This window comes from Leptodactylus fuscus, chromosome 4 (assembly GCF_031893055.1).
Source record: "Leptodactylus fuscus isolate aLepFus1 chromosome 4, aLepFus1.hap2, whole genome shotgun sequence".
In the NCBI taxonomy this organism is placed as follows: domain Eukaryota; kingdom Metazoa; phylum Chordata; class Amphibia; order Anura; family Leptodactylidae; genus Leptodactylus; species Leptodactylus fuscus.
Genome location: NC_134268.1, coordinates 147,820,464 through 147,844,104, shown reverse-complemented (window position 1 = coordinate 147,844,104; position 23,641 = coordinate 147,820,464). Strand labels below are relative to the sequence as shown.

Below are 23,641 nucleotides of genomic sequence, written 5' to 3'. Positions count from 1 at the left end.
TTTAGCAGAGAGTAGAATTATAATTTTACCCCGACTACCCCATTCATTTTGATGCATCACACTCTGGTGCTGCTTATTGTCTACACTGGTGTGCATTACACAATTCATAATAAATCTGACCCATAATGTTCCAGCGTGAGTTTCATGATGGACTAATAATGCCACTTCTGTTAATGGACTGTGGTTGTCATTTTAACCCCTACCCATTCAATCGATGGGGCAGAGCTGCAATAGCAGAAATTGCCCATGTATCAAGATGAAAGCAAACCCCTTCTTCTAACCCTGTACAATTCCTTTAATATGATATGAATATTTACAGACCTGTCGATCAGATAATCTTTCTTCCAGGTGTTTGATGGGACTTTTCAAGCATTTGAGTAAAGCTCTTTGTCTAGAAATAGCCATCTAAATTTAGCTTGTGTGTGAGTCATTCAAATAGATGCAAAACCTACTGAATAGATATGAAGGAAGCCAAAAACATTCACTTTGTACTACTGAGGGTAGGACAGACTGTTAACTGTAGAAACTCTTCTGACGTGTTGTTTTTTTTTTTTCTTTCTTCATTGACTGCAGCAACAGAAGAACCTTGAAGGATATGTGGGCTTTGCCAATCTGCCAAATCAAGTGTACAGGAAATCTGTAAAGAGGGGTTTTGAATTCACGCTTATGGTTGTAGGTGAGAGAGATCACAATTTCTAATTTTATTCATGCGTTGTGTTTTTGTTTTTTTAATGTGAACCATGAACATGCCTAACTCTTACAGTTAGATGGTTTTACTTTTGCAGCTATTGATTTGAGTTTGTAATCTAAATAATAGTAATTGTATTTCTCTAGTAATAGTGCATGTCTGAAGTATGTATTGTAATGACCCCATGTCTGTAATTGTGTGTGGTTTGCCATAATTCCAAAATAAAACTTACTCCCAGTGAGATCCATTGCACTATACTGGAGTTTCCTGTGAGCTTGTTTTTGCACCTGGCAGGCAATCTATACAGGCAGAGCTATACTTAAAGAGGGCATTTCATCACCTTCATCAATTCAAGTTGTTAGTATCTGTTAATAAGTGCTGCTCCACTCATTCAAGCACAGCTGGAATTTTCTCTCTAACCTCCACCATTCCCATGCAACAAGCGCAGTTAATTTTGGTACCTGATGTGCCATTTGATCTGTAATGTCAGGCAGGGGGGTGTAATTCAGAGCCCTAATCGGAGGCAGTCAGTGTCAGAGTTCAGAATCACACCCCTTGCCTGCTTCTGCCTGACACCGCCCTCCTGACAGTACAGATCTGTAAATTGCATATCAGGCACCACAGCTAACAGCATTGATTGCTTGGGAACGTTGGTGCTAGAGAAAAATTTCCAACTGTGCCGGAATCTCTTGAGTAGCATATATTAAATGATGTAAAGAACTGGACCCGTAGTAGGTGTTAAAAGCAACTTCTTAAAGCATGAGAGAGGGATGGAACATCAGCCTAAAAGTTTTGAGATATGATGGGGCATTTTCTTTTGGCTTCTATAAAGTAAGCAATGCTTTTGAAAGAAGACCTTTCACCACCTCTGCCACGTCCAGCTCGTTACATCATTTAATAGGTTCTTCTTCACCGATTCTGGCACAGTTGGAATTTTTTCTCTAAACCTCTGCATTCACTAGATAGTTTTGGAGCCTGACATACTATTTAGAACACAGTACATAGTCCACATAGCATATTGGGCATCAAAATGAACAGCACTGATTTCTCAGGAATGGGGGGTTGATGGGGCTAGTGAAAAACTCCGAGTCAGTGGAGTAGGATGGGCGTGTTTAGTGATGATGCAGCAGTGCTCAGTAATAGAAGAAACTCCAAACTGTGCTCAAAAATCCTCATTTGAGTAAAAAAAAAGTGTTGGGTTTTTTTTTGTTTTTTTTTACACATCCCTCGGGCTCTGAAACATAGCAAGGGTATTGTTTTTATTCTGCTAACAGCATCTACAGCACTATGGGAGTGGTTTACAGTAGCTGGGGCAGTGACAGACTCCCTTTAACTGGAAGTGACCACGGAGACCTACTTTTGCTCAATTTCAGGCTTTACAGTAGTCTTAGAATCTACTTTCCATTTCTTATATACACATGCTTTAAATATTTAAAATTTGACAAATTTGTATAGCTTTCACATAAACTTTGTTAAAAAAAAAAAAAGCAAAATTTTACCTTTGAGCTGAGATATCGGCATTCTGTAGGCTTCAACAGAACAGAAGTATATAATATACTCAGTCCTGTGACCGATGAGAGCAATGGACATTAACTGGTGTGGGGTTCACACTACTGAGTATATTGTGGGGTTTATATTTTACAGATTGTATTTAAAGTTTCCCTGAAAATTGAACTTTACTACTCATTGTAATATTTCTATTAAATTGAATGCCTCTTACATGATACAGGTTTTGCTGGTATGATTTCACTCCACTATGCATAGACTGAAAGAAGCCTACATTTTATAGCACTGGCAAACAAAGACCCATATGCTTCAACTTGAAGATTCTCCTCCTTCCCCCATCTGTTCTGAAACCAAACTGTGGCTTATATCCAGCTTATACATACAGATTTTTCCTCTCAATGAAATGAGGTGGTGAATCTTCATTTATTTTGGTTATATGTGAATTTTATATCACATGCTGATCTAATATAGAATCTAGATTCATATTTATACACAAATTGTACAAGAGGCCAGTACCGTTTGTTTGGTTTTCAGCTAAAAGCACCAAACCTTGTTAATTATATGGACCATAACTAAAAGCAGTGGTAGACTTATGTCAGGCGTCCATAGTTCCTTAGTTGACAAAGCCTATAAAATCTGGTCATGCACTGCGGTTACTCATGTCACTGGTAATCTGGGACTGTCACACTGAATTGGAGATGAGTCATGTTTAATGGCTGCCAACTGAATGCTTGTTAGCCCCAGCTTCCTCATATACATGCATCCTTGATCAAGCGTGTATATAATCAGCATAGGAAGACTCTCTTCAGACCACTTTTTTTTTTTTTTCTTCTTCATACAAAACGTCAAAACATAAACGTCCATCTATTTTTCTTTTTTCCGTTTGTTTAGGAATTAGGAGACCCCTTTACATATAAGATAATTGACCAGTTCTTTTGAAATTTGCTGACTTTATAGGTACCAGCGTGTCTCTGTTCCCTATAGTTGTCAGTCAGGTTAGTTTACTTTTTAAGCTGTGGCCAGTTGTCCCATCGGTGTTATCTATTATGGTCTATGTAATTTATTAGGAAGGTAGTGAAGGTTATAAATGTTGTATTGAGCTTTATGATTGGCTCACATAGCCTTAATGAGGGCATTGCTAACAAAGGTCAAGCTAGTCTGACCATTCAGACCTCCTCTGATTAGGAGAATTGGAAATTTTGTTCCTTGTTCTAATAGAACTAGTGGTCAGGCAGCATGTGCACGGCTCCATTCATTTAGTAGGAGTGCTGGAAATGGCCAAAGTACAGTACTCCCTAATTCCTATTCTCCCATTAAAATAAATGGAGGGGTGTGTCCGCTATCCAGCCACTGCTCCATTCATAATGGGTGATAAATACTCCTGATCTGTGGATATGGATTATGGATGTGGAAAATCCCTTTAAATTACAGTTTATTATTGAACATTCAATATTATATTTTGTTGTGCGTTTCTCAGTAAGATATATAGTTTTCATAATACTGTAGCTTGTCTTGGATTGCACTTTAGAAGCATTGAAACAGTCACTGAAGCACAAATATGAGTAAAGCATGATCAACCATGCTAGTAGAGGTTAAAAACAATTTGTTTCTTGGCTTAATTTGCGTCCCATCCCCCATGTTCCTTTTCGTTTGGTCTGGGAAGCTTCCTGTGTTTTTTATTCAAGCAGCAATCGCTCAGAGCCAAGGAACTGAACTGAACTTTTATGTTTGAATGGACTGAAGCACGGAATCCTCAATTCTTATATTTTGAGAGAAACTCCCATACAAAACTTGGCAATACCTGTTTTGGTTATGTAATTGTTTTCACATAAGGCGACAAACTATTTTTTTTATGGAAGCGTATCCTAGTTCAGAAAGACCTGACTCTAATACTGCATGAGACAAATATTATCTTGAAAAGCCATTTTGTTATGGATTAATCATATTCTTTTTTTTCATTCTGTCAAGAAAGGTGACTAGGATGTTAGAATAAGCGTATGTGTGCTTTTATAGTATATGCTAGCTTGGCATGAGCTGTATCTTGTGAATGGTTACCACCTTGCTTAGATGATATTTTATAGTCATTAGAAGGTGTTTTTTCCAGAGAAATTTTTCTTCTAGCTGATCATGAATTTGTATTAGTTCTTTCAAGATGTAGTTTTTTAGTTTTTAAATTATTCTGGAAAACTCCTTTTTAAAAGAACTGAAAAAAACACTAGCTAGGACTTGGGGATGGGGTAAAATTAAATTTTCAAAAAAAATGTGTGATCTTCTAACCTTGGTCAGAGTGCACATCCTGTTCCCACCAGTCCTCAGACTGACAAGAACTTCTGTCAGTGCTGCTTTGTCACCGGTACACTAGTTTACGGCACACTGTAAATGGAGGAGAATCTGCGGCATAGCTTTTCTCTGAAATTCATGCAACATCATTACTAAGCCTCAGTTTCAGCTTCTATCTCTCTCTGCTTGTGCTGCCTCCTCTATCCTTTTAATATAATACTATGTCTTGTGTTTCTGTCTTTAATGCAGATGTTCTATGTTCTGTTGGCTTTGTCCTTTAAAAATCGGTTCAAACTATTGTTTTATGTCGTTGTTCTTGTCCATCATAGAATGAGAGCAACAGACATTAATGACAGGTGTAAACCGAGCCACCTCTTCTGTCCATTTTACTTTTCTAATAGAAGAAAATCTTACATGCAGGACATAATTCTTCTGTTACACAAAACTAAACAAACATGATGGAAGAAAGTGTCATTCATGATTTTACATTATTATCAATAGAACAGACTGACTGGGGGAGCTCAGTCTGAATCTGTCACTTTACTACTGTTTATGTCCATTGTTCTCATCCAATGGACTCTAATAACAGTAGTACGACCCTTATCCTAATGGTTAAGAGGGTTTTCCCATCTCAAGGATCCTACATATACTGGTAGCTTATCGAAATTGAAGCCTTTTTCTAAATATATTGCTTTAGAAATTCTGCTTTGTTTTTCTGGTATGTGAATTTATTCCTCCCATTATTTACATTGCGTTGCTATAACCAAGGACCTGAGAGATAGAACAAGTGACATCACTATGTGCCAGCCGGACAGTTCATTGAGCTAATTGTAGTTTGTTGATAAAGCCAAGTCTGTTATCTCTCTATGTAAACACACAGATAACATGGAGATAACATGGAGTCCATTCTGTAGAAGAATCTGCATATCTGCATATCTGCAGAAGTGTGTGTCCCGTTCAGTAGGAGGGAGAGAAATGCAGGAAGTGAGAAGCAGACACTACAGGCAGCCTGGCTGAAAGGCTGAGATGGGAGAACCCCTTTAAATTCATAAATATTTTATTATAGCAATGAACACTATACTTATTCCTGAAAACATACTTATTGATCTAAGTAAGTTTCTACCTTTTATTGAGCTTAATAAGTTTCTCATTCTAAACCTATCCTGTGTGTTAAAGAGAACTTTTCACCAGCTCCACCAATTCAAGTTTTAATATCGCCTGCTTCACTGATTCCAGCATACTTGGATTTTTTTCTCTAGCCCCCACCATTCCCAAGCAACAAATGAAGGTAGGTTTGATGTGCTATCTTCAGGTAAGCCATGTAATGTCAAGCGGGCTGATTCTAAGCTCCAATCAGAGGCAACCAGTGTCAGAGTGCTGAGTCACATCCCTTGTCTGCTTCTGTCTGACATAGTCTTCTGACCGTACAGGGCCTAAATAGCATATCAGGCACCACAAGTAACAGCACCGATTGCTCAGTAACGTTGGGGACTAGAGAAATTCCAACTGTGCCAGAATCAACAGAGCAGCACCTATTAATTAATGCAAAGAGCTGGATTTGTTGGAGGTGGGGAATTGTCTTTTGTTTAAAGAGGACCTTTCACATCTTCCTCAATGTACGGTTTTATATACCACTACAAGCCAATGGTGCGCTGAATTCAGCACACTGTCGGCTTTTCCAGTATGTGCCCTGCTGCTTGAGATATCGGTAGTAAATTCAGCGCGCTGTCTACTCTCTAGCAGTATATAATGCCGTACGTCGATGAGGACATGAAAAGTCCTTGTTAGAAGGGCAGTGTCAGGCAGGGCGGTGTGATTCAAAGCTCCAATAAGAGGCAGTCCGTGTCAGAGCTCCGAATCACACCCCTTGTCTGCTCCGGCCTGACACTGCCCCCTTGACAGTACAGAGTCTAAATAGCACATCAGACACCAAAATTAACAGCATTGATTGCTCAGGAAAAATTTCCGACTGCCAGAATCCATGAAGCAGCAGTTATTCATTGATATTAAGAGTTGAACTTGTTGCATTTGGTGAAAGGTCCTCTGTAAAAGCATTTGTGCTGCAATTTGTTTTGTTCATCGTCTTTCCTGATGTTTCTGTTTTGACTGGCATCTTCACAGTTTGCTGTATGTACCGCACCTACAGTCAAAAGTGAAAATGATCCTTAATTGTTTGCCAAGAAAATGAGCTTCCCTTGGATAGACTTCCCATTTTAATCTCTGCTGAAACTGAAACCGTTTGCCCGAGAAACTTTTGGGATATGACATGTGGTTCACATTAGCTTGTGAACATTCCAAAAAAATAGTTCTTAGCCTGCAATTAATTTCACAAAAGATTATTCATATACACTTTAGTTTCCTTTTCCGTGTATATTTTACCATGATTACTCTTTATAGGAAGCTGTATACCTTCCATAAATAATGCTGACATATTAGCTATAAAGAGCTCTCTGCTTTCCTGACATGTCTTTTTGTAAACTTTTGCATTCCCTATACAATAATTTCCAACTGTTGTGCCATTGTGTGTCTTATTCCTCCTCAAGAATTATAAATAAATCGCTTGCTGTTACTATTCACTTTGTTAAAGGAGCATACTTGGAATTGGAGTGCTGACTGGACACACCCAGTTGTCAATTTATTAAAAATCCTGAGCGATTACTGGGAAGAGGGGGTGTCAAGTTTTTTGTAAGTTTTTTGTAAAGAGACATATTTTTAGTTCACAGATGGGGCTTCAATGTAGTGCAAGACAGGATCTGTATCTTTTCATTTTTTTGGTTTTATATTATTCAAACCCCCCCCCCGTTAAACCAGACTATGTTCCAAAATATGAAATACAAAACTAGTGCCGAATAGCAATTTTGTGGATTTTACATAACCTCTTCTGTGATGTGAACACAGAATAGTGTACAAATGGTCTGTCAATTACGATACTTATCCTGAGAATAGGCCATTAAAAAAATAAGCCTGAACGAGTCCTTTAAAGTAAATCACTGAAAGGGTACTGGAGTTTCCTTCAGAAGTTGAAATATCTGCAGGGTCATGGGGGGCCAATGCGTTCTCTGGCAGTATAAACCTTCTTATATGGTTTCCATAAAGCCCCATTATGGCTGCATCACGTTTTGCTTTTCTGTCTAGGGCAGGGGGTGTGTACAGCAGTGAAGGAAGGGGCAGCCTGCTCCTCATATATCATTACTAGTATTACTACTGGTAACTATAATTCTGCCAGGAGTAACTGTAAAATAGAAAGTAAAAGGTTGAGAAGCCAAGTGCACATAATATCAGGGACACTAGACTATAAATACAGGGTATGATACAGATAGATTTTATGATCTGCTTTTAATAAATATATTCTAAAAATGGTGGTTCTTTTTAGGTTTCTGCTCCCCTATGGAGTAGGAGAGGGGAAGAGGAGAGAGATATGAGGCCATATACAGCATTAAATGTGTAATTTCTGTCAGAAGGCTGCATAGTAGTAGTGAAAAAGAACGGTCTCTGTATTGCTGATGTCTCTCTATTGGGGAAGCGCTCCTGCCCTTTCCATAGGGAAAGGAAATAAATAAGTGAAGAAACAGGCAATTTTCTTATATTAAGTATATTAAAGTTTCTTCAACTGAGCTATGAATTTTTGAAAAATAAAAATAAAAATTTGTTACACTTTAAGAGTGTGTCCACACTTGACAATTCCACTGCTGAATTTCTCATAATGAAATGGACTGCACAGACTTTGTAGTCTGTAACCATGGCAACACATAGGTTTGCATAGGAACTGAAGATGCAAAATAGTAAATTGGTAAAGTTGCTTAATTATTTGTTAGATGCATTGTAGCCACGGAACAAGCCGTTCTTTAATATGTATGCTATAAATAGTGTTGTATGTCCTGTTTTAAGTATAATTTATATCTGATCTTGTATCTTTTATGATCGGATCAAGTTCTGATCTTATTGTTATAGAACTAGCATTGTACTATTTAATTTACATGGTTTTATTACTTAGTTTACCCTTACAAATAAAGCTCATCTATGTGCTGCCTGACTGTGGATTTTTGTCGCCGCCGCCTATGCTCTTTATGTATAGAAAGCTATAGCTTAAAGTGCTGGGTGTCATTACACAACCAGTAATGTGCCTGGATCTGTCCTGAGGAGTTTTCCCTTTTAGAAGCTGAATAATATTTTGATGCTATGAATTTGATGTTGCTTCTTTGGCTACTATGTGGAGCCTCTTTACAGATCTAACAGTGCTTCAAGACTTACACCCTATGTCAGGATTTTCAGATTTCTCTACACTGCAGGAGTATCCTGAAGCGGAAGGAAAGGAAAGGCATTTACAGAGGAAAAGAATGTGCAACAAATGTTAACTCTTGCTATGGGTGTGAAGCATTTTATAGTGGAACTATGTAAGAAATGTATTCATTGGCTGATGAGGCCAGGACAGACCCTTGTAGTGACTTAATAAATGACTGCTGGATGTAAAGCTTAGGTTTCCTATTGACATTAGTAGCCGCCTTGTCCTAATAGATACTGGTAGTTGTTTGATCTGATGCAAAAACTGCAATGCACTTTTGTATTGTATCCAGTCATTTTTATCAGTTTTTCAAGAGTGTCACTACATGGTATCTAAACAGAGAATATACAGACTATTAGAAAAACATACTTGTCAATGACAGAATACATTAAATTGATGGGATATCCTTAGGATGGGTAATCTGTATTCGTTTGATAGGGTCCAACACCCACCAGCCACCTGCTCAGAGCTCAGTTTGCTTAGCTCCGCAGACTGCTCCGTACATGGTGTATTGACTATGCCGAGCAGCAATATCGGGACCAGCCCTTTATACTGCATACACAGCTATCTGCTTCTGGCTCTGTACACTGTACATTTATCTGCTGTATATAATCAGTATGATGCAGGTCAATTTAACTAATGCTAATGATCCGTCGTAAGGATACTCCATCAATGTATAGTCTTGAACAAAGTGTTTTTTCAGGTTTTAAATATTGGCCACAATCATGGCCACAAATAGTGTTACTTCTCATGCACACACATTGTAAGGTCTGTGACCACCTTCCCAAGGAGGAACATAAATTGCACAAACAAGAAATCAGAAAATGGGAAAAACATACGAGGGAAGGAAAAGAATTTGAAATGCCATAATCCATAAAACATTCTAGATGGGTCCATCCAGCAGTGCTAAAAATTGTATTTGTTGCTGCAGCTGTTAGTGAGGCTGTTGGCATTGGAACAGCAGCTGCGGCTTGAAATGTGTCTAGCATGGTTAGGTGAATAGATAGAAGTCCTTAAGTGCCATAGAGCGTCAACAGAAGGTTCTTTCATGCTGCATTACATGGTCATGAGCTCCGATGCAATACATACTCATAAATATATATGTGTTTGGTTTCTAAACGGTGAGGCTGACTTTATTAATTCATCATGTGAAGATGTTATTTTATTTTAGAACATGAACATAAAATGTAAATTCCTGTCTGTTGCATCCTTGAAACCTTTTAGCTCTTCATAATATATTTGTGCTCTATGGGGAGTCGCATTAACTATTTGCAATTTACTGTATGAGTTTACAGCTTGTAGTTTTTGGCAAAGTAGAAAGCTTGTATAATGCCAAGTTATGTTGTACTGAAAATGACTTAGATTTGTGAGCTTAACACTTGGCTAACATTTAGGCTAGGCCTATACATGAATTTTGAAATAGGACCATATAAAGTTGTGACAATAACCTATAGATGCATATTCACGAAAGCTGTTGAAAATTCACACACATATAACATGACGGACTGTTTTGGTGGTGCCTTGATGTGGCTATAGCCGCATTCAGTCCCTGGGCTGCCGATACTTTCACTCCTCAGTAAGTGAAACCCTGATTCATTTCAGCCATGTTTCATTACTGGCTGCGCAGCGCTTTCTTGGTTGAGCTTAGATTGGTTTGGTTTAATTTAGCTGTGCCATGGATCGAGTCGATAGCGCTTCTTCAGCTCTGCCTGCCAGCCCATCACTGCTAGCATACCCAGAGCCTCTGCATTTTCAGGTGTTGTATTGTCGAAGTAGAGGATAACTATGCTTCTCCTATATACAGCCCTAACCCGCTTGGTTTAACCTGTATACAGGAGGTGGTGCCTCCTATTAACAATTACTGAAGACAGCGCCACCTACTGGATCCACAGCACACTAGTCAGCACCTGATTTTACCCACTCCATTCTAGCATCTGCTGCTCTTTCTATATAGCCATACACTGCCAGCTTTTCTCTCTCATAGACTGTTCTACATAGCCTCTCTACAGGGGGTTAGACTGTTTCCTGTCTTGTGTAGAAAAGAGCTGAACACTAATTTCTCAGTGCCTCTAATTAATTTGTTTAGTTTTTTTTTTTTCCCTAGCACACACTTCCTTCCAACAACATCTAAGCAAAACCATGGTGCCCGATCTAGGACAGACTGAGTGGCACTGTTGTGCCATCCAGGGATATTCTATCTCAGGCTTTATGGCTATATCCATGGGATAGAATGCCTGATAGATTCAAGTTCTGCATCTTGATAGGTGTGGGTCCTACCCCTGGGTCTCTTATGGTACATTAATCTATAGCGATTATATAGCGATCTATAGCTATAGCCTTTTAGTGGTAAACTACACAAAGTTTCCAAGCATGAGCCTATTTAACCTTGATACCAGACCTACATTCCCTTATAAAATCTTAAGATATTGCTGCTGTAGATACACAGATGATCATTACTATTGTTAAAGGATAGAGGTCCACAGCTACTATTAAAACTTCTGCTAAACTCATTGATTGGTTACAGACCTAGTTCTTCATAGTTAGGAGTACAACACTAGCATACTTCACATTCTTTACAAACCACAAGACACTCTCAGTAGAGAAAGAGGTTCTTCTGTTTAGTCACATGAAGATCTAGAACTGCTAGCCTTTATTATTAATTATACAACCTTGTTTGGAACAATGAAGATCTTTGATGCAAAGACATTACAGAAAATGGCCTGTATTTTGAAGTTTAAAAAAGTCACTTCATTTGACTTTTCAGCTTAAGTTGCCATGTTTATACACAAGGAGTAACGCTTTGAATGATCAATATATCAGTTACAGTCTGAAGTTTTTAGCCTCCCCTCCCGCATGATATATTTGTAGTTTGCATTTCTCTTTGAGCCGGTTGGTGGAGGCTAGCTGCAATAAACTGCAGACAAGTATTGCTTCACAGCTGACTGTCTCGTTCAGAAACTGCCCCGTGATTGTGCATGATATAATATCTATCTACTTTGGTTGTGATAGCTCATATTTAGCAATAGAGGGAGACTGGGGGAGAGGGGTGCGCGTTCCTCACAGCCCAGCATCATCGCCACTAAGGAATGTTCAATCATGATGCCACGCTGTGAGGGGCGCCCTTCTGACAGTGGGGAGATATGTGTTCTGAAACAAACGATATCAATATATAAAACCTGACATTCATGAGGACAATAAAACCGTCAGCTACTCAGTAGCATTACACTACTAACAGCTCATTTTAACATGGCTATGGAGTTGAGGCCAGTTCGCATCTCCAGCTTCACAATGAAATGATTGTTTGAAATGAATTAGATGCCTAGTTTGTTGTGTATACGTCATAGGGATTCGTATGTGTATCTATAAGAGGGGCTTTACGGATTCTGTCTGGCCGTGGCTGTCAGCCATTTATGTGGTCTTGAGTTGGGCTGTTTTCCAGCGGTGGGAGCTGTGCTGATATTTATGGTAACCACTGTCTTCTCCAGAGGCAGATGTCAGTGGGGAAAGAAGCATCTGGCATGGTGGATTTCACCATTCCTAAACCTTTGTTTCCATTGGTTACCTACTACCTTGGAATTAATGTATAAAGTATGTTAGAACTTCACTATCATTTTATTTTTGCTGATGCCAATGTACGGTTTTAAAGTCAACCACATGAATCCTGTAACTTGTCGGCTTACACCTCATTCTCCGGTATCTAAATACGTGGACAAAAGCTAAAATTGTATTGTTTCAGTCTCCAATTACCACTTCAAGCACACTTAGGGTCAGTTCACACGTGAAAACCGCCTAGCTTATTTGTGCGAGGTAAAAAACCTCGAGGAGTTTTTTTGACGCTGTTTTTTGCATTCCACGCGGTTTTTGACGAGGTTTTTGACGCGGTTTTCGCTAGCGGTTTTCGCTAGGGTTTTTTTTTTCCTATATGTGCTATAGAAACTGCAGGCGAAAACCGCGCGGTTTTTTGCAAAAAACCGCGCGGTTTTGTGTGCAAAAAACCGCGCGTTTTTTTACCGCGCGGTTTTCGCCTCCCATTCACTTCTATGCAATTCTTCAGGCGTTTTCCGCCTGAAGAAAGGTCATGTCGCTTCTTCAGGCGGAAAACGCTAGGAGGAAAAAAAAAGCTAGTGGTCTACATAGACCACCATGTTAAAGGAGAGGTTTTTGAAGTGAATTCCGCTGTCAAAAACCTCCCCTTTGCCCACGTGTGAACTAGCCCTTAATCCTTCCATTGTGGAATATCGATTTCCATTATGCTGCCTGTGTATTTTTGCAGATTTTATTTTGGTGTATTCTTTTCAAGACAGTAACCACAGCATACATTTAGGGGTAGTGAGATGAAGCCAGCCTTGTCACTGCTAGGAAAACTACTGTATTTCATGGGAGGAATATGCAAATCTGTCTCCCAAGATGTAAACAGGGAGACAGTGCCTCTGTTATGCTGCTCTCTATAGGAACCCTGAACATCATGCCCGACTTTCCCAGAAGCCTTTACTGCATAATGTGGGATTTTTACCAAGTCAATTTCTCAGCTACGGATGGCTGTTTCGGTCTGTTTGGACCTCGTCAGCGCAGCGTAGAGAGAACTGACTTGGTAGAAGTGAGAGACTGAGAGACCAGATTATGGGGATAATGTTCCTCCTTAAGGAGAGACCACGTATTAGGTGTGTGGAGACTTATACAGCCATAGTCGCTCCACTGTAAGGGAACATGGGAGAAATATGCAAATCTGTCTCCCAAGATGTAAATAGGGAGACAGTGCCTCTGTTATGCTACCCTCTATTGGGAAGCACCCTGAACATCATGCCCAACTTTCCCAGAAGCCCTTACTGCATAATGTGGGGTTTTTACCAAGTCAAATTCTCAGCTACGTAATTCATTCTTGTTACTGGTTCTGGAATTATTTTTAGACTAGAAGTCTTGTTCCAGTGCTGTACTTCTCCTCCTATAACTTTCTTAGTATGAGCAAACAATACTTATATGCTGGAAAATATTTAATGGGGTATTCTTCTTGGATGTATCATAACTGTGATAGGTGTAGGAGTGAATAGAGGCTGTGGCACACAGATGTGTAAGCTTTTCTGTTCCTTGTATATTGGAATGCAGCACTGAGATCTTTGGCACCTGACCTGACCCGATCAGAAACATATTGCTTGTGATAGGGCTTTTATGTTATGCCTGAGGGGATGAATGGATATCTTTATCTTTCCATAAACCTTTAACCCCTTCCCACCGATGGCACTTTTTGACTTCCTGACCAAGCTCGATTTTTCAAAACTGACATGTGTCACTTTATGTGGCAATAACTTTGGAACGCTTTAACTTACCAAAGTGATTTTAAGATTGTTTTTTCGTAACACATTGTACTTCATGTTAGTGGTAAATTGTGGTTGATATGTTTTGTGTTTAATTATAAAAAAATTGGAAATTTGGTGGAAATTTTGAAAAATATGCATTTTATATAGTTTGAAATGATGTACATTACATACAGATAGTCAGACCGCCAAAATTATATCATAAATCTCATGTCCCAGATCTCTGCTTTATGTCGGCATCAAACTTTAGGCGCCCTTTTAATTTTTACGGACATTATAAGATTTACAAGTGAAACAACAATATTCAAAATTTTCAAGAAATTTCCAAAACCCATTTTTTAAAGGGCCTAATCCAGTTATGAAAGCGTTTTGAAAGACCCTTGTATTAAAGCCCCCCCCCATAAATCACCCCATTTTCAAAACTGCACCCCTTAAATAAGCCAAAACAACATATACCTAGTAATTTAACCTAGTATTACGGCTGACACCCGCTGTGCATGGTGCGCACACAGTTTCTGTGTGCGCACCATGCATCCGCAGTAATAGTACGGCGGTTTGCGGGAAGCCCTTCCCTGCAGCGCCGTACTATTACGGCGAATGTCGGGAAGGGGTTAAAAGGTACCAGAGTTTTCATGAAAAGTTGAAATATGTTCAGAGTCTTGCTGCGCAGCCTCTTTTGCCAGTTGTATCCGTATTAGGCTGTTTTGGTTTTGGTTTTTTTTTTTTGTTTGTTTGTTGTTGTTGTTGTTTTTTTTTTTTTTTTTTTTTGGGGGGGGGGGTTAACTCATGCCAAAGCTCACAGGGGAAGGTGAGAGCATGGAGGGCTGCTGCTGACTCCTCAGCCTTCCCTGCTCTCACCTACTCCGGTTTACACAGATCACACAGTGCTCTATGAACTTCCAGAGTGCACCGTGCTGGCTAATTAGCATATCAATAAAAGCGGGCCAATTCAAAAATGGCTGAGAGTATTACTAAATAAAAGGTATGTCTGGAATAGACTTTCTAAAGGCTATCAAATATATGCTTAGTTAAAAATGAGTTTTCTCAATGATAGAATACCTTTCCCTTTCTTTTTGCCTATTGATTTTTTTTTTTCTGATGTCATAATGTGAGGAACTGAAATTCTAGCCCTTCGCCATGCCTCAGTGAGGTCTTTGCAGGACACTTCAATATGCTTACACTGCTCATGAAATATGCTTTGCAGATGCAGCATTACACACATTGGTTATAACACAGTGAACTGGGGACCTGTCTGTCAAGAAGAAAGGGGAGCTGTGAAGGAATTATTGAGGTTGATCGGAGTCTTCATGGGCTTGTTAGCACTTACTGAGGGCTTGCAGGAATGATGTGACAGAATTTGACATTTTTTCCACTACTGTGCTACCTATCTATGAAAACTCTGATACGTTTTAAACTTGCGTTTGACACCTACCAAATTATTTTAGCTAAAATCTTGTAACAGACCCTCTTTAAAATAAGTACATACGTCACTCTCAGGAGAGCAGGTTTTCTTGGGTTTACGTGAGTTGCAATGATTTTAAGAAGTGGCCGCTGTCATAGGCCATGGTGACGTTGCATCGTTCTTTTATTTTCCCTCTTACTATTCAGTGCTTTCATTCGTCTGTTATCAGTAGTTCCATTAACATGTGCCAAAGTAGTTTGTACCTAATATGCAAATCTGTGTTATTCATCCTGTTCATTTCTGCGCTGCTGAGCATATCCAAAGGGTTCTTGGAAATACGAAGAACTGAAACATCCCAATTCTTTTTAGTTTGCAGAGACTTCTTTGTGAAGCTCTTGTGTCTAACTCCCAATTTATGTTCTCATTTAAAATATTTTTGTTCAGCTTTTAGGGTAATGCCATGCAATGTACTAGATGCTGTTATAGCCCCCAGGCCTGTGACTTTCTCTTCTTAGTAAGTGAAACCCAGATTAATTTGGGCTGCATATCATTACTGTCCACATGAAAGCAGCAATACCACACGGCCGGTAATTATATAACTCTGAAATTAATCAGCATTTCACTTACTAAGAAATGAAGACGCTGTAGGGCCAGTGACATGATGGAGCTGTAGTTTCATCCAGTTTATCACGTCACACCACCCATAGCTGGTTAACAGGTTACTCTGTTGTAATTTATTTAATAAAGGGACTCTACAACCACTAAGATTAGATCTAAACTACTTACCGGTATATACTGTTGTGGGGACAGTTACTCATATAGTGAACTTTTTTTTTTTTTTTCACCCTCTTTTCTTTTAATCCTTGGTGTCGAAGTGCAGCCCGGATGCTGAAAGAGTCCAATTTTAATCTGTATGTAGTTGAGCTGTTTGGTGCCCCAGGGTTGTGGCTGTGTCTACCAGAACACAGTTTCCACCTGTAGCTGTCACACATTGGGGTCTGTCAATGTTTATGTTCAGGGGTGACCACAGACAAGACCACGGGGTCTAGCTATGCCCCAAGTGGACCAAACAGGTGATGTTTACAGGTTAAAAGTTGATTTTAGCAAAGCTAAGAACATTTATATTTGCTGTGCCACTAACAAGTCCTACAGCAGCATATACCGGTAAGTGTTTTAGAAGTGATGTTGGTTGACACTTATCTACACTATATATACTTGGTACAGGACGAGACAATGTTTATAGTTCTCATCATTAGTTGTATATTAGAACTTCTATTTGCCTCTGTAGATTGTAACTTACAATAGTCTTTGGGTATGTTTCTACATACAGGTTTTCTGATGCAGTTTTTGACTTCTGTTTTCCTTAAAACATTTTCTACTCTATTTTCTAACCATTTCTGAACTGTATTTGCATTCAGGTCCACACATGGACACTACTTCCCATAACTTTAGACCCCAGTTAATTGATATGAAATGACAAGATCTGTACTGCTTTATTCCGTAAAAAAAATAATAATAAAAAAATAAATAAATCCGACAGTATGGTCCTTATGGAAAAGGAAACTTACTAACTGCATGAACCAATATGCTTATACAGCCTTCATGCTAGCTTTAAAGGGAGTCTGTCAGTAGTAAACTATTGACCGTCCCTAACTGCTGATAAAGAGGAAGATGTCACTCAAGCAATGGGGGATAGAGCTGGGCTCCAGTTAGGGACGATTATCTAAAGCTCTGGCCAGAGAAGAAACTCCTTTGCATAAGAATGAAATACTAATTTTCAGGAAAATATTGCTGCGATGCAGAATAAAACAAGTTTGGAAAGCAAAGCAGCTCTACAGCGTACTGTCATTAGATTGATGCCGATTATCCTGCTGATAGTCTCAATAGTTTTTAGGTAACAGTTTGTGGCAAATTTTTCAAAAATGTTAAATCTTTTCAAGTAGTAGTAGTAGTATACGTAGTAGTATACTTTTCCATTGGTTTTCTTAAATATCATTTTATGACCTCAGCATGTTATCTATTTCAATTATGTAAGTATTGGGTGGCAAATAATATAGTCCATTAAAGTGTATGCAGGAAACTTTTGGACCACCTTTATTATTTAATGTATACAGTATTTGGGTGGAAATTTGTAAAATAAAAAGTTGCTTCTAAATTTGCACCAGAACTCTCTCCCCCCCAAAAAAAAATAAAAAAAATTAGAACCCATGTCCAACGCTAGAAGGGAAACGGGCCAGACAAATGTGTTGGTGAGTCTGTAAATCTACCTCCATACTTCTCCAGCATGGATTGCTTTTACGGATTCTTTGACGTTTTACTATATCTTGACAGGGAGACTTAGTGAGTATTCACTTGGCATTCCAGTTTTGTCCCCACCTTAGCAACCAAACACAAGCAGTCCTCAACATTGGCTTTCAGTGTGGTGTTCAGCATCCTCAATAGCGGAAGTATCTGAATAGTTTTTAAGGAGTATAAAAAAAGATATATAATTTAAGGATGTCTATTCTGAGCTGGCTGCCAGTGACCTGTCCTGTAGTTTTTTTTTGTTTTTTTTTTGGGGGGGGGGAGGGGGGTAATGAAAGAACTTTTGGCATCTTAATGTTGTGTTTAAGACTTTACTTTTTCTTGTGTGGAAGGCGATCTTGCTTTGCACAGGCTACTGTACAGAGATTGGATTATCCACAAGGCTCAGTGTTATGCAGTATCTTTATATAACCCTTATTTCCACAACAATTCCTACTTAACTGACTGAGTTTAACTGAAAAATAATTTGTGCAGTTCTGGAAGAGTCACATCCTGAATGTTTTACAATACCAGTACTGCTCAGAGAGCTCATGTCATAAGTTGTATATAAAAGATGTTGATATGATTACTTTATGGAGGAAAGTGGTCTGTAGTAGTTGCAATCAGGTTTTTCTAAGAAGATGCTGACCTTTTCAAGTCCCCCCCCCCCCAACGCTTGTAAGTAGTAAAAGATGGATTAAATGGTCAGAACGAATGTTATTGTGAACAGTTAAGCAAGTTGAAGATAAATTGATCTTTGAAATTCACATAGTTAAAGATGACACGTTCTCAATGTATTTTTGGGAATTTTTTTCCACATATTTTACATTTTCAAAATGACAAAAAAATGAAAATGACCTGATGCAAAAGTTTGCACACCCTGCATGGTTAGTACCTAGTAGCGCCCCCTTTGGCAAGTTTCACAGCTTGTAAACGCTTTTTTTTTCCTTTCCTGTGAGGGGGCTTTCCTCACCACTCAGCGTCATTGCTACACACAGTACTGTCAGGAGGGGTGTTCCCAGTTAGACTGCTAGGAACACCCTTCTGACAGTGAAGAGCTCTCAGTAATGGCACCGATTGGTCTTCCTCCGGGGCACATAACGGGAAAGCCGATAGTGCACTGAATTCAGCGGAATATAACACCACATATAGGCATGTGCCTGAGGACATTCAAGGTCCTCTTTAAATGTTCAGTCATTTTGACCAGGGTTGTCCAAACTTTTACACAGACAGACAGAATATATATCTCAGTCTTGCCTAAAAATATCCTGCAGTTGTGTATACAGCTAATATAAGGTCTTCTTAACGCAATAAATGGCAGGATATTTTTGCCCATAGGTTTCCATGGTTGAAAACGGCAAACGGCAGTTTTTATTGTGTGATCCTTTGGTTGTTACTCCACTCCATCTGCTCCTGCATCTTAAAGAGGACCTTTCACCACTTTTGGGCACATGCAGTGTTATATAGTGCCAGAAAGCCGACAGTGCGCTGATTTCAGCGCACTGTCGGCTTTCCCGATCTGTGCCCGGTGTAAAGAGCCTACGGTGCCGGTACCGTAGTGCTCTATGGTCAGAAGGGCGTTTCTGACCATTAGCCAGAGACGTCCTTCTGCCTCGCGGCGCCAATCGCGCTGTACTGTGGAGCGGGGAGGAACGCCCCCTCCCTCTGCTCGTCCATAGACGAGCATTATCGGGAGAGGGAGGGGGCGTTCCTCCCCGCTCCACAGCACAGCGCGATTGGCGCCGCGAGGCAGAAGGACGTCTCTGGCTAATGGTCAGAAACGCCCTTCTGACCATAGAGCACTACGGTACCGGCACCGTAAGCTCTTTACACCGGTCACAGATCGGGAAAGCCGACAGTGCGCTGAAATCAGCGCACTGTCGGCTTTCTGGCACTATATAACACTGCATGTGCCCAAAAGTGGTGAAAGGTCCTCTTTAATAATCTACTGTGGTAGAGGAAGTGTAAATGTTTGCAAATTCCTGGGACTGCTTTTCACCAAAGTGGCAGTTTTTACACAAACTTGTTGCTAGATGCTTGAAAAGTAATAGCTCCAACACTTTATTTTCTGTACCTTAAAGTGATGTAAATTTATTATGATAGCTGCACAACTGTGACCTAAAATAGGTGAATTTTGGGCGCATCTAGTTTTAGACTACCTCACAAGTTTCTATTTCAGACAATAAATTTAAGAACGATAAAAATAAATTGTAGATACAAAGTGCGTTTTGGTTACAATATGTTTTCATTTTTAGAGAATATTGGTCTATCTTGTCATCTTTTTTCCCAATAATCCATTAACAGTAGTTTTACGTGCATTTTTTTTTTTTCTATAGGTGAATCTGGTTTGGGAAAGTCAACTCTCATCAATTCACTCTTCTTAACGGATTTATATGCACCCGATTACCCTGGTCCATCGCACAGAATTAAAAAAACTGTTCAGGTACAGTATAATATGTCTTAACCATAGCACTGACCCAAGATACACATCAAAATTGGGAAAAAGTTCCCCTTAGGCTACACCTGCAAATGCTTGTGTGGAATTTATTAGTTTTCACCCCCCTTAGTGCAGATTTTTCTGGTAGGTTTTACCCATTTCATGAAAATGGGTAAAACCTATGCAGCATATGTCAATTTCACTATGGGGGAAAAATCTGCATCATGTGCATGAGCTTAAAAAGAAACTCATTGTTATACATGCTACTATATTATAATGCTGATTTTCTGCATGTAGCCTGGTAAGGAGACCCAGAACTAAAGGGCTGAGAAAAAAAAATAAAAAAAAAATGAATACATGAATAATATCGGGACAAAGAGTAGGTTAACCGTGCAAATAAAGTTGCACCTAATGCTTGCATTTTCCATTGTATTATTTTTTTTCAAGGCCAGATTCAGTAAGAAAAAAATGTTGCATGCACAATTTTTTTTTTTTTTTTTTTTTTTTTTAACGTTCGTTTACTCCTTTTCTCGACCATGCAAGTCTGTGGGGCCATGAAATAAAACTAACTCTCTATGATCCCAGCTTTAGGGTGTTTTCACACAGGTTGCTTGTTGATGCAGTTTTTGAAAGGGAAACTAGGAGTGAATTTAAAAAGTAAAAAAAAAAGGGTTTGTTTTTTTTTTTTGTTTTTTTTTCTTACATAATTCACCTCCCTTTGATATTCCTCTCCCTGCCTTTCAAAATGACATCAAAAGTTTGAAGCAAACCTTAAGGCTTCACGCACGTGGACGTCTGTGTTCCGGGGTCAGGGAAAACTGCACGGATGACACTGGATTGGTATCTGGGTGTTATCTGTGGTTTTCACTTGCCCACCCATTCTGTTGAATTGGCCAAGCCGGAAATGCAGACAGGTATTTGCTACTCCTAAATGCGGCCCAGACACACAGACAGCCACAAAAACTACATCTGTACGTGTGGCTATTGGCACATTGCGGAAACGCCATGATGTTGTTCCCTGCGGAAATATAAGTGCCAAAAGTATTTGTCGCATTTGTTGAATACAGCTATTAATCCCATGTAGTTGCTGCTAGAATTGGTGTTTTGTTTTTTCTTTTTTTTGTTTTTTAAATGTGATGTCCATTATCAGCAAATGAATATTATTATTTGTATGATGAAGACTTTTATACAGTTTTCCAATATACTTTCTTCATCAATTCCTCAGTTTTCTAGATCTGCTTGCTGTCTGTCTGTGTTAACTTCCATTGGATAAAAATCGGTCCGTGGTCAATGTGATTGACATTTGTCACATTTTTACATAAGGGGTGAATATTGGAAAAATGCATAAAATAAAATGTTACCATAAAATATTATACCACTGCTCAACATTCCAAAATATCCTGAAGGGTGCACGATCCCCACCCAGAAGTGTCTGATGTCAGGAATTTTGTGCTTATTCATTGTCCCACGCTGAAGGCACAAACCTATTTTTGTGCTGCTGTTACTACATTCCAAAGTACGGCTGCCTCTAAAGTGATGTGTGTTGGGGCCACAGATCTGTAAAATGGATGGAAGTGACCTGCCTTAGGGAGTGCATGGGAAAGAAGCCATTTGGAGCAGATCTGCTGAGAAAAGTTTGAAATTCCAGGACTCAAGCTAATTTGTTTTCCATGAGCCTCCTGGGAATTCTGGCAGAAGCAGATGATGGGATACAGTTGGAAGTTTAACTGTGAACTCCACTGCTATACAGTTCTGTTTTTTTTTTGGATCACTTCCAGATGTTTTACTGCATGTGTTTGACCATGTATGGACACAGAATGCTATAGGCCACTGTATTCAAACTCAGTGAGAAAATGCTTGAGAAAAGAGCCCGCACTGCATCGCCTCCTTCTCTTCCACATTCTCGAAATTACATTGCTGGGTTACATGTGCAAATAGCTCTGGCCTAACAGATGTTATAATAGACAAATATCCGTGCATTTCTTAGAGTATTGTACGTTGAATCATGTTTTATTGATTATATATTTTATAGTCAAAATCTATATTATTGAACATGTATATTATAGTTTGGGTATAGATTCCTGGATTTTGCTTACAAGGCTGTTTAAATATTTGGCTATGAAACCCCTCTTCCCTCTCGCAAAACTACACCCCCCCCAGCCTCCGCCCCTTCCCCCTCAGCACCCTCAAGATGCCATGCCTTCCACTGTCACCTGCAAAGTGCCGGTTATATTTTTCTTTTAGGGGGTACTTCCCATCTCTCTCTCCCAGAGGAGTGCAGGGAGCTTGAGGACCTCTGTAGCTCCTTTTCTGCTATTGGCTTACAGTGAGGGTCCAATTGCAACAGCTGAACTGCATTGCTTTGGGGACATAAAGCAGCTGGGAGGAAGGAGGACAAGTCAGCTGCAGATACCAGTGGGGATGATGGAAGAGAGAGCAGTGGCACATAGCTGGCCTCATCTTCAAACGCCACATAGCAATCCAAGGCTGGTGCATGCCTTTGTGAGAAGAGCCTTGTTACTGCAATCTGTTTTTGCAAGTATTTTAGGTCAAGAAAGCTGGGTCATGCAGGGAAGCTGAAGTAGCACACATCTGCTCCTCTTGCACACCAAGGCCTCTTTTGCTTATATAGTACCATCATGTTTTGCAGCACATAGTTATTAAGTTTTCTATTACTTTGCAAAAAATCAATTGTGAAGGCAGATAATCGAAATTTTTTGTAATCCCTCTTATCAGGGAAAAAAAACGTACTTTTTCCATTTAATTGGTTCTTCTCCTGCTGTCCTTGCCTGCTAAACTGACATTCACTCTGAAATTTCTGCTTAAGCTTGTTTGCTAGAGCAAGGCATACCTACTTTCAGATTATCATTTCCAATAAAGGTCAGTAGAGGGGGGTGGGGGGGGGAGTAGTAAGTAGATGCCAAGTCGAGAGAGGAGACATACAAACTTAGCTGGTGAAGCCTCTGACTCTCACCCAATAATTCTTTAATCACATCACTTCAGGTTAGTCCTGTATGACCCAGATGATGCTTCAGAGTCAGAGAAAGTTGGGGACCAAATCATATAATGGCCAGCAATAGTACCTCTCCTAATATGTGCGCACAGAATGATTGATTGATTTCTGAAAGGTTTTGCACTCTTTAAGCATTATTGTTTGTATTTTTAAGATTATTAATTTTAGTTTGTATTTTTGCAAATAGTTTGGGGTTTTTGTTTTTTAGGTCGAACAGTCAAAAGTTTTAATCAAAGAAGGTGGCGTTCAGCTGCTGCTCACAATAGTAGACACACCCGGCTTTGGCGATGCAGTGGATAATAGTAACTGGTAAGGTTTGGTTTTCCTTATCTTAGTATATTTAACCGCTTAATAGCAACCCAACAATTGCTGTACCTATCTGACACTGGGCATTTTCTGATGCTTTGGTGAAATGTGATAGACATGTGGAAAGCGGTG

The 23,641-nt window shown here is 39.4% G+C and overlaps 1 protein-coding gene across 2 annotated transcripts in view; it reads left to right on the top strand.

Moving 5' to 3' along the window:
- The first annotated feature begins 579 nt into the window (after positions 1-579).
- SEPTIN7 (septin 7) overlaps positions 580-23,641 on the top strand; it is a 62,167-nt gene continuing 39,105 nt past the window's right edge. For both annotated transcript variants that reach the window (XM_075271207.1, XM_075271206.1), the window contains exons 1-3: positions 580-676; positions 20,090-20,196; positions 23,412-23,512. In XM_075271207.1, the coding sequence (XP_075127308.1) occupies positions 667-676; positions 20,090-20,196; positions 23,412-23,512 (218 nt within the window). In that variant the 5' untranslated portion in view covers positions 580-666. The remainder of the gene's footprint in view (positions 677-20,089; positions 20,197-23,411; positions 23,513-23,641) is intronic.